The sequence below is a fragment of the Eurypyga helias genome, unplaced genomic scaffold, assembly GCF_000690775.1.
Source record: "Eurypyga helias isolate BGI_N326 unplaced genomic scaffold, ASM69077v1 scaffold13813, whole genome shotgun sequence".
Classification (NCBI taxonomy): Eukaryota; Metazoa; Chordata; class Aves; order Eurypygiformes; family Eurypygidae; genus Eurypyga; species Eurypyga helias.
In genome coordinates, this window is record NW_010239295.1 from 1 (window position 1) to 12161 (window position 12161).

A 12161-nucleotide genomic window follows, 5' to 3' on the forward strand; every position below is an offset into this window, starting at 1 on the left:
CCAGGTCCTTCTCCTCAGAGCTGCTAGTAAATCTTGTGTTGTTGTAAGTTCTTAATGAATTAATTATCTGGTTGTATGATTGTATAAATTAATCAATTGTAAATAAATTATTTTATATTTTGACATGCTGAGCAGGAGCTGGACCCCATGGCAACACGGAAATGCAGCAATTGACAAAAGGTTGTGAGGGCTTCAGGCAAATGACAGGAAGAGCTTGACATCAGGGATCTGGCTGACATATAGGGACATCTGGGAGCTCAAAATCATGATACGTCTTCAAATTATTGATTGGACAATTATTATTAGCTTGTACTCGGGTGGACAGGCCACCTTTGCTTAACCCAGGAAAGAAACTTATATAATTTATATATGTTAAATAAATACCCAGATCACGCAATAGGGGGTTTATGGTAGCTCTCTGCTTCTCTTGAGGCTTTATGTTGGCTGACTTGATGGGTGCTACCTGGTGTAGCACAAACCTAGAGTGATGCCAGCAGGGGATACCTTATCAAAGGTGAATTTTCCAGAGCAAAGTTAAACCATTAAAGATGCTTTAATATCTTTGAATCAACAGTATGATTTTAAACTAAAGCACATTATATCTGATCTGATTTTGATCTAATATTCAGAGCACTAGATGCTGGCAGTCCTACTGTGGCCTCATAAAATCATTGTGTGATTTCACCAGAAGTCCAAAATTAGAAAAGCAATGGAAACATCACACTGATTGAACTACCTACTTATTAACTTTGATAAACTATTCCCCCTTTCTACTGGAAAATACAAAAGAATCTGCTGCAGAAACTTGGAAGCCTTTACACCTAAGTGTAAATCCGACATAGATGCAGTGAAATCCAGATCCTCAATTTAGTATGAGTTTTGCCAAAAGTCACTGGGACTGAGTAAAACCCTGTGGGTGGTAGCTTCACTGTATAATATTTCTGCACACATGGCCAGGTAAAGTGTAAAACGTAGCTTGACTGCACAGAAAAGCTGTGATTTTACAGCTGCAGGTTTTGAATATCTGGTGAGGATTGAAGTGTGAAAGCCCAAGTCAACTTCAGTTTCTTCAAGAATGGGTTATGGTGTGAAAAATTTGGCTAGTGGGTTTTTTTTTTAATATGTTATACTTCTAGAAATGCATTTTAATCGCAGCTTCTGCATCTAGAAGACTATCAGTCTTGCTAATCTTGTATATTAGTGCTCCTGAGAGTCTTCAAATATTTTCAGTCTGTGCTGTGCTAATAAATTTGTAGACAATGTGTGAGAAAGAGAAACCCTGACTCTTTAAGAAGTGTTTCCACTTGATTTATCCAGTTGTTCTTTAAAATTTCTAATGTCTTAGAACTGAAATTTGCCATTAATAAAGTAAGAGATATCTTGCAGAACTATCTAAGTCATCAGAGAGAATTCATGATGAGCCTATTAACTAGTAATTCTGAATGTTGTGGAATACATTAAATAGGTGGGAAGAACTTTTTCATTCCTTGTTTCCAATATGTAGAGATAGTGAATTTGAGGGAGAAATCTAGGAAGCCAGTTTGCGGAAGGCCCTATCCAACTTCAGAGAAATTCAATAGAAAGAATCAAACCAGACCTTGGAACTGCGAAACATATTTATGTTCATCCCTTTTACTGTGGAAAAACCAAACAAACAAACAAACAAACCCACAAAATTTGTGCCCCACCAGCATTAGTTACTGCATTAGATCTGGCACCCTGCAGTCATCGCTGAATCCCAAGACTCTCTGAGTCCGTGTAGGCATGTCCCAGCCTTTGGCAGCAGTGGAACTCTGTGCTTGACACTACTGACTGTAATATTTTATATTGTCATTGAGGAGTACTGTAGTAAGGTTGTGAAACTGGAATTCCCCACGAGCTTATCCAGTTGTTCGTACGAGTAGTATTTTATGGGAGAATGGTGACACGTTGAGGAAGTTTTTGAATGGGGAGCAGAATAATGCAGATGGAGAGTGGCGGGTGCATTAAGAATGTCATTGTTTCACTGGAGCATTTGAAATGAAAGACCCACTAATGAAATATTCGTTTGAAAGACTAAATCTGTCTTCATCCATCAAATGTAATTTACAGCCTTTTTAAGATTTCCTTCTACTTGTATCATCCCCGCAGCATGATGGATATTGCAAATAAATTTTCTTTTAAATTATATTTCTTATTCAACTCCAAATCAGGAGTCTAATTATTACTGTCACCAATGTATTAATTTACCTAGCTTTCACCAGCTATTACACTGACTATTTTTAAAGAACTTGACTTGCACTTAACTTGTCTAATTTGTTCTAATGGACGTATTCTGTTCATTTCAACAGTTTCTTTGGTAATGTTATTGAGAGATGATCACTGAGATCTACCCATGTTCAAGGATGCAAATGATATCGGTAAAACTAAAACACGGGAATTAATCATCATCCTTAATTCGTTTTCTATGAAAACTATTCTCAAGCTCTGGAAATGGTTCTTTTATCTTCTGCCAGGTCAGCGTTCGCGTGTGCCTTCATTCTTTACCATGAATGTCATGCATTAACACACACACCCCACCGCCCCAAGATCTGTTCACGTTAAGAAGTTTCATCATCTCTGTATGTAAAACCATTTTTGGGTCTGGAAGCAAGTAGGCACTGAAAAGTAGATTACTGTCTGAAACTCCTTCAATGGTGTTTACTACAGTGTTTTCAGATCTTGCTTGAAGATGGCAGCAGTAGTGTAAAATCAGATTTATATTTAGGTCATTGAGGTGGTGTGAGAGTATGACTGTGTCAGCTGATCCTGGGTAACTCTGATTCTGATTTGTGTCTCTGTGAGAGGGAATCTGCAGCAGACAGCAGAGTAAAATCTGTGTAAATGAGAATCCTAGTGACTTACTACTGACCAGAGCCACAGCTGATCATACACAACACACAGCCCAAGAAGACTGTGTTGATGTGTAACTCCATCATGTTATTATTGTTCTTCCCTCTTCCTCCCTTCTCTGTATTTCGATGGGAATAATTAATTATGGCATGTTGATATTTGCTGCCTTTGGCTGGAGCATTTTAAGGCCATGCCTGATACGGATTCTCCAGTGCCTAGTAAGATGTGCTGTAATGCTGCAGCTTTTCTCTTAGTGAGGAATTCATAGAATCACTGGGTTGGAAAAGCCCTTAGAGATCATCCAGTCCAACCGTATCTGTCCGCCACTAAACCATCTCTCTCAGCCCCTCATCCACCCGTCTCTTAAACACATCCAGGGATGGTGACTCCACCACCTCCCTGGGCAGCCTGTTCCAGTGTGTGATAACCCTTTCGGTGAAGAACTTCTTCCTTACGTCCAACCTAAACCTCCCCTGGCGCAGCTTGAGACCATTCCCCCTTGTCCGATCATCTGTTATTATGGAGAAGAGACCAACACCCACTTCTCCACAACCTCCTTTCAGGGAGCTGTAGGCAGTGATCAGGTCTCCTCTCAGCCTCCTCTTCTCCAGGCTAAACAAGCCCAGTTCCCTCAGTCGCTCCTCATAAGACATATTCTCCAGACCCTTCACCAGTTTTGTGGCCCTTCTCTGGACACGCTCCAGGACCTCAATGTCTTTCTTGTAGTGAGGGGCCCAAAACTGAACACAGTACTCGAGGTGCGGCCTCACCAGTGCCCAGTACAGGGGGAGAATTAGTAGGGTCTCTCCTATCCTACTGCCTCTTTTCATTAAAAATGTAGGAACAAAACAATCCTTGGGTGTCTGGTCACTCTAACAACTGGGACAGCACTGACAAATGGCAAAAGAAGTGGGGAAAGTAGAGAGACACAATGGCTTTGCTTCTAGGGCAAGTCTGTTTCCTCTTAGCTATCATAATTGTAGAGGGTTACAAGAGCATCCTAAAAGGGAAATAATTGAAGACAACACTGAGAAAATAATACAAACTAACTAACTTGTTCTATAGATCATGGTTCTTAATGATTCAGTGGGTTAAAATGGTATTTTAGACCCGTTCAAGAGGGCGGTTTCAAGGCAAATCTCCTCATCTCCCCTCTAAAGACATGACTTGGAAGTCTTAAAGTGCATGAACGGTCTTGCTCTCAGCAGAAAGTGAGCCAAGAGATGTGCTTCAGGAGCGCACCTGACACTTTGCAGATGATAATGGGAGTTCAATCCGGGGTACCAGCCTGGAGCAGCTTTGTGGGAAAACCCTTGCCACGTGCCTGGATATGGTCATCAGGTGCACGGCACCAGCTGCTTTGCAGCCCAGCTCTGCTCCTGTTGTACCACATGTCTTCCTAATGCAGGCAGCCAATCTATTCCAGGGACCAGGAAACATCCGTCTCCACAAGGCCTCCTTCCCAATGTCCATTCCGTGCTCTTTTTCCCCAGAATGCCAAGGATGTTTAATCATTCCTTCTATTAAGACTTTCCGTGCATAGCTCCCTTTTAGGAATACGCCTGACAGACAGCCGTTTCTTGTAATGATACTAACACATTTGAAGAGGAGAATAAAAAGCTTGGCTTACCCTCTGGAGCTCAGCACTCGGAGCTTCCCTGCATACTCTTCCAAAGAGCCACACTCTGGGGGTTTTCCAGTCTGGGATTTTCCAGACCAGACACAGGGGCAGCTGGTTGACCGTCTCATTCTTCCAGAGGTGCTTCTCACTGTGAGGATGTCCGTGAGCTCTGCTCACCTACATCTAACCCATAAGCAGGAGCCCTCTCATCCCAGGTGTCCTGTTTTCTGCTCTTATCCAAATAAATCCTGTATCAGTCATTAGACAAAGTGTTTTCCTTGGGTTGGGCTCTAGCGTTGAAACTATAGCTGGTTTGGTAGAAGAGTTTTCACCTGTGTTGAAATCCACTACTTCCTTTGAGAGTTCTTGTATGAAAGTACAACGAAAGCCTCAGAGGAAGTCACAAACCACATCCGTGCAGCCATTGTCAAGACTGGAGGACCCATGGACAGCTGGAGAGGCTAAACATTTTTAAAAGTTAAGTCAGGACATCAGAATTTAAGAAATGCCAGAAATTGTATTTTTACTTTGTTCTTTGACTGTGAAAAAAGACCATCTATGTAAACTTCAGCACACCCTTCTAAAGTTAGCCTCAGCGTAAACTTTAGTGTCTTTGGGTTCCAGCAGGTTCCATGAAATTCTTGACCAGCTTTGCAGAGTTTGTGCTATCCACTGCGATTCAAGTTTTTGTATTATTGTTTTTCTTTGCAACTATGACATTATACTTCTTTTTGATGCAAAAGCTTCATTTCTGAGTTAATTCTGTAATACTAAGAGTTGTGATAACAAGCAAACTTCCAAATAATGAAAGACTTAGAGCAAGAATTGTGATCGCAACATCAAAAATCGGCAGCACACTTATTCTTACAACAGAGCACTTCTGGTTATCAGTAGTGTGGTTTGTTGGGTACATGTAAAGTCCCATCAAGCTTTCCTCATCCTGAAGAGAGTCTATTTTTATCTCTGTTGTGAGCTTATAGCCTCTTTTTCTCACCCTTCCTTGGGATGAATTAATCACATCGCCGAGTGGGAACCCAAGCCAACTTAGATATGAAGCTTATGCTGTCATCTTCACGAAATGGTCGTTGCCCTATGACAATTAGCAAATATTAGGCCAGAAAAGGATGTCATTTATTACAGCAGTAATATAATACTGATGTGTTATGTTAGTTACGTTGGAGAAGACTATGAAATGCTGGGTCCTTTCTCTTGCAGATAGATAGGATAGTAAAGGCCAAGGCTTGAACAGTGTAAATGCTGCCAGTGTCCTGTGGCTGAGGTATAGGGCGCAGCATGTCAGAAAAGGTGAAGGAGGAGAGAGAAATTGGGGTTTGATGATGATTTTCTTCCATATCTAAAGAAGACAGTCTCATCTTTAAAAATTACAAGAACCTGCATGTTTTCAAAAGTAGCACTTTAGCTGTTATTTGAATTGTATTTCTCCGATTATTTGCATTTTTGCAGGGCCTGATAACAGAGTATCCCTCTCACGATGGTTTCCCTTAAAGCTGTTCAGACTAAGCATTGCTGAAAATTAGATCATGATTCAATAGAGCAAGCAATTTAGGGCTTAACTCCAGGCCTCGATAACCCAGAGTGTGATTCTGTAGCGTAGGTTGGTTTTGGCGGCAGGAAAGCTATAAAATCCTGTCATCCACCTCAGTATTCACTTATGACAGAACTTGTCTCTCAATCCAATACTGACCTTTCTGTCAGGCGAACAGCAGTCTCACAGTTTTCCTACTACTGCTCACCACAGCATGAAACATGACTTAAAAGTAAAGTTGATGTCCTTATAAAGCAGATCGGCTGAGGTGGTGGCCGCACGTTTCAAAGCACTTGGTGACAGCAACAGTTTTAGGTGGTGTCATTCTCATCTTCCCCAGTATAGTTTGTTCCAGTAGCCTGTGCCGTGGCTTCCTTCTGGTTAAGGTCTCTGGGATCGGGCTGGGAACTGGGTTAGGAGATTGATCCAAATAAACAGTCTGTTCAGACTTTTTCCTTGTCAAGTTGGGGCAGGGATGAGCAAGAGATGGAGAGATTTCAAGATGCATCTGAAAACTCTAATCATGTACCCCTCAACCTATTAGATCCCCGCTTCTCCGTTAGGTGTGCCTCGCAGCTGAAGTGCCACAAATGCCACTCAGATGCGACCAGGACTAATGTCACTACTAGGGAGATGCCGACTAAACGTCTTGCCAGGCTGCCGGTTGTACTTACATACGGCTATTTAAGGTTTTTAAAGTTTTTTAAATTATTTAAAGTTTCTTAAAGTTTTAAACTTGGGGAGGAGGAGGAAGAAAACCCATAAGCTGTGCAATTACATTGATATCGATAATTACTGCTAGAGTTCATTAGATTTCTGCAGGTGTGTTGTTCTTACCATCACCAAGCCTTCTTTAGGAGTGTTTGGATGCTACCATAACATGAATAAATGAAATTTCTGCCTTCCCAAGCCTGATTCCGCAGCATTACGCAGGATGTGTTGGGTGCTCTCACCTGCCTGCTGTGAGCAATTTTTATTTTGCAGGCCTGTGCCTTGGAGTCCAAGGACCGTTCCTGTCCCGTGAAAAAGCTGGAGAGGTTGATAAGCCGCCAGCAGCTTCATGTTCTGTGCTCTTCCTTTGTTGCAGCAATTCAGCTTTGTCTCCCTGCCTACGGATGTCCTGGAAATAGAAGTTAAAGACAAATTTGCAAAGAGCCGACCGATCATCAAGCGTTTCCTGGGAAAACTCTCTATGCCGGTTCAACGCCTCTTGGAAAGACATGCCATAGGGTAAATTTGCTGCTCATGCTACTTTCCGTTGTTTAACAGATGTGTTGCTGTTTTGAAGTCCCTGGTGATATATCATTATAGTTGATATAATGATATTGACGGGGTGTTATTAAACTGACAGTTGTCTGATAAATGACATTGGTCTTAATTAGAATTCATAGGACTATGGGCCTGACAAAGAATTCCCTCTGTAACACTATCCATTGCGTTTTGAAAAATGAGAGCTGGCATTTAGGAAAGAAAATGGTTTTGTGTGTATCATGGCTGCGAATCTGGAGAGTGCAATATTTTCAATTTGGATATTACGTTATCAACAGGCTGTTTTCATGTTTCAGGGAATTACCTATGGGCTAAAATCATGCCAGATCTGTTCCTCCTCCCTTTAATTTCTGGACAGTGGAAATACTATTAAAAAAAAAAAAAACCCACAACACGTGGCATGTTGTAACTAAACGTTTCCAACCCTACCCTGCTGCCAAGGAATAATCAGTTCACTCGAGCTCACCAGCCTTGCGCTGTTTCCCCTTTGCATGAAAGTCCTGGGAAGGTGTATGCTGCCAAAGTAACACAAAGCAATTTTAGGAAGATGGATAGTGTGCAGACAAAGCCGAAAAGTTGGCTCTGAACTTTACGGCTCAGACCTGGAGGAGCAGGGAGAGAGAGGGAGCCATCAACTGAGCAGACCATCGACAACGCGGTTCCCAAGAAAGGATTTTTGAAAATTGGATCTCAATTCAGCAGAACAGCAGGAAGCTGAGCTTGTTGGAAATGGTTTTGAACAGCTGGTTCAGAAGCCGGCTGTGATATTGACAGCTGAATGTGCCAGAAGGAACTAAGCTACCTCCCTCTTTCTCAAGTAGGGAAGATAGAGTAGCTGTTTAGAAACCAGATGGGAAAGAACAGCTTGGGGAAGGTAAAGCCCTATAGCTGATATCACCGACTTCCCTCTATATGAGATTCTCATCATCTTCTGATTATATCTTCCTATTTTACTTTCTTATCGTAAACACTGTCTATCTAAGGATATACTTTGCCAAGAACAGCGCCTCCAGCCTGCACCTCGATCTGGCTTAGTTTTAATGCCATAGTGGCTTTTAAATCTCAGGCAAGCTCACTGACAAGTATACACACAAGTTCAGAAAGATCGTACACAAAACTTGAGTTCATCTCATTTATATGACTTTCTGCTGCATGTGAAACCATCCTAGCAAACATACCGGGCCCAACTGGAACTGAACCATGTTTCTTCAAAAGATGTGTAAATATGACTATTTAGTGAACCCTTTACACTCAAAAAATGCTTTGCAAACCTTGATTCAGCCTCATTTTGGGCAGCTGGGAAGTTAATCTCTTCTATAGTTTCATTCTGTTCTGAGGGGTGGATGAAGTGTGGCAAAGGGAGGGACCTGCACAAGGACAGAATGGAGTCATTGATCAACCTTGTCAGGAAGGTGTTCTCCTGATATTTCAGCTTCATAGAGGTAAGAGGGGTGGAAATAGATGAAGGGCAGTCATTCAGCCAGTTTGGAAAGAGAAGGTGGTAAGCGGGGACTGGCCTGTACAGGATTTTGAAAGAACAGAGGAAAGCTGAATTTCATGCCGATGGTGAAGGGAAGGACGTACAGAAATGCAAGGTTCTACAGAAGGGTAGATATGGTCAGATCAGCAGGGAAATGAAGTGTTACAGTAGCTGAAGTGGGAGTTGTTCGCTTCCCATGTCGATATTTTCATACCCATACTGCAGAAGTTCCATTACCACTGTTCTTTCTCTATATACACATACGTGCTTGTGTATCGCAGAAGCCTGTCCTGTTCACTGACTCAGCCGCTCCATTGTAATTGAAGACATTGTCCTCTCCTTCTCTGCCATTCCTTCTCTCGTGTGCAAGTCAACACGCCCTCATGGCTGGGAACAGCCCCTGAGAACCATTCTGTATTGTTGTAGGGCGCCGCAGCTTTGTCTGTGCACAGTAGACGTTGGGTGGGTTATAGTCTGTGGTGACGGGATTTGTTTTCTTTCAGGGACAGGGTTGTAAGCTACACGCTGGGTCGCAGGCTTCCTACAGACCATGTCAGCGGCCAGCTGCAGTTCCGATTTGAGATAACGTCTTCCATCCATCCAGGTAATTCTCAGTCTGAACCCACCGTTTCTCTAGATCTTGTGGTTGTTTTGATTTGCATTCTTTCCCCTCAGAAATCTGAATTCATTCCTGACTGCTCTGGGACTTTAGGTACGGTCATGAGCAAAGGAACGTGCATAAAGTCCCCCGCCACAGGATGCATCGTGAGTCACAACTTCTTCACTGTTTCCCCTTAGCTTAGAGCTACTGGTGTCTCATATCCCCCTGTTCTTGGCTGCTTCAGATGCTCTACCACATCAATGGGAGAGAAGAGGGTGGAAAACTAAAGTCTCATCTGCTTCTCTATCACCTGTCCTGGGGAAGCGCTAGCTGGGCTGTTACTTGTAGAGGCGTCTCCATTTGAACACTTCACAAGTAAAAATGGAGAATGTAATAGCAGAGGTGATCAGAAATTTTCTCATTTTGATTATTTTTAATGGAAAAAGTGAAACAAAAAATAACTCAGTGTTCCCCTCCTTTTCTCCCCTTTGGTTTGGTTTTGGTTCACATTCTCTTGTAGTTATTAGGAAGTCACTGTCATGGTGGTGTGAGTTTGAACCTTGGTTTTCCCGTAAAGTCTCAATAGCATTGTTCAGGGATTTTTTGCCTCTCTGTGGTAGTGCGCTCTCAGCTACACTTTGTCAAGCCAACAGCAGCTGTGTTAGTCATTGGAAATCACGACCTGCCTCTTGCTGGAAAACTTTCATTTCTGTCTTCTGACTGTTTGGATGGTGTGAAAGAGCCCAGGTGGTCTGGCATCCAGGAGGATGTGGTACAGATGAGGATCACATCTATGGGGGAAAGTTTCTGCCTTTCACGGATGTGAAAAACGGTTTTTTTAAGTTCTCTGTTGTAGAGTCCTGTCAGCTTCAGAGAAAAATGTCATTAGAACCTCAGGGAAGACTTCCGTGTCATTCCCATGATATCCCTCCAATGCCAACTTGACTCAAAGAGGAGTTTCAAAAAGGTGTTAACCTCCAGGTTATGTTGCAAGAAGGCAGGGTGCTGCGTACGGATTATCACCATGAATAAGCCCCACGTTTGTTAAATCCACGGTGCAAAGACTGCCTAGCCAAAAAAAGCAGCATTTCTTGATAGTGGCTCAGTTGCCTGCTCGTTTCACACTGCAATTTACGTTTTTAATTTTTTCAGGTTGCTGTGGATGCCTGTGCCCCCACAGCCAAGCTCCTGGTTCAGTCAACGCTTCTTGTTAAAGGAGTAAGTAATTTCTTTTCCTGTCTCACACAGATGATGAAGAGGTCTCCATTAGTGCAGATCCTGAGCCGGCTGACCTCCAGGAAAGCCCTGTGAACAACCCCACGGAGGAAAGCCTCGGTGAGCCTCCATGCATCATCAACACAGTGACCTCAGAAAGTACAGCTCCAGAACAGCTAAATGGATACGATAGCCCAGGGGCTGTCAAATCACCTGGGGAAGTCAACCAGAACAGCTTAAATGAAGAGCTAGCAGGAGATGGGGAGGTTGATGCGGTGCCAGTTCCTGAGCCCCTGGAATCCGTCCCGGGAGAAGTGCTGCCTTCTTTGAGTGCTACGGACCTCACGGATCAGCTGGCTCTGCTGGCTTGCATGTCTCCTCCTGAGACTGAAGTTAGGGAAAATAATAAAGCCAATTCTGGTACTCAGGGAGATGGTGGCATCTCGACCAGCATAGAAACATTAGATACTGATGAGGTGAGTGCAGATGTGCATGCTGGCAAGGACCTAGAGAAGAGTCAGGAAGAAGAAGGGGCTTCAGCCCAGGAGGAGGAAGACAACAAGCTACAGCTGAGGACCACAGCAAAGAGGAAAAACAGGCCATGCTCCCTGCCCGTGTCTGAGCTTGAGACAGTCATAGCTTCAGCTTGCGGTGAGCCGGAGACCCCTCGCACGCACTACATACGGATCCACAACCTGCTCCACAGCCTGCCCTCGGCACGGATGAGCAGCGATGGGGAAGAAGAGCAAGATGATGGGGATAACAATGAGGAGTCTACAGTCAAGGAGGTGCTGGATAAGGAGGTGGTCAGTGAGAGTGAGACAGTGGCAGCAGAACCTCCTCTGGAAAATGAGGCTGAGGAGAACTTCAGCCAGAGCACAGTGCCTCCTGGGACCTTGGATGAGCAACTCTCTGACTTAAACGACGGGCTGTTGGATGGGGAACTCCCCAGGACAGGAAGCGAGAGCGAGTCGAGCTCCAGGCCCAACGGTGACAACGAATGCGAGGCGTGCGACACCTCTTGCTACAGCCCCTCTTGCTACAGCACCTCCTGCTACAGTACCTCCTGCTACAGCACCTCTTGCTACAGCACCTCCTGCTACGACAGTAACAATCGCTTCTCCAGCCACACACGCTTCTCCTCCGTCGACAGTGCAAAGATTTCCGAGAGCACGGTCTTTTCCTCACAGGATGAGGAGGAGGAGGAGAACAGTGCTTTTGAGTCAGTGCCAGATTCAGTACAGAGCCCTGAGCTGGACAGGGAGCAAGTGGATGGCTCCTCCCAGTGGCCAGATGAACTGGTAGCTCATGGTGGGGATCCACAGAGAGCCACAGAGGGTCTAGACACCCCAGTAGCAGGTCCAAGCAGCAGAAGAGAAGGTTAGATCCTGAGAATCGATGCGCTGAGGAACCCCGATTATCTGGATGTCACGGAAGGCATCAGATAATCGAGGTTTCCGATAGCTCACGGTTTGTTTTGCACAAATTTGGGGGCTGTGAGCTGGGCCAGATATCAGGGAGGGTTGGATAATTGAGCCTGTCCATAAAAATCCCAGCA

General features: G+C 44.0%; 1 protein-coding gene across 1 annotated transcript in view; it reads left to right on the forward strand.

The window, feature by feature from the left end:
• Positions 1 to 7125: 7125 nt before the first annotated feature.
• HECW1 (HECT, C2 and WW domain containing E3 ubiquitin protein ligase 1) overlaps positions 7126 to 12161 on the forward strand; it is a gene marked incomplete at its 5' end in the record, with an annotated part of 42783 nt that continues 37747 nt past the window's right edge. The window contains 3 exons of the mRNA XM_010148101.1: positions 7126 to 7268; positions 9291 to 9391; positions 10637 to 11983. Coding sequence (XP_010146403.1) covers positions 7126 to 7268; positions 9291 to 9391; positions 10637 to 11983 — 1591 coding nt within the window. The remainder of the gene's footprint in view (positions 7269 to 9290; positions 9392 to 10636; positions 11984 to 12161) is intronic.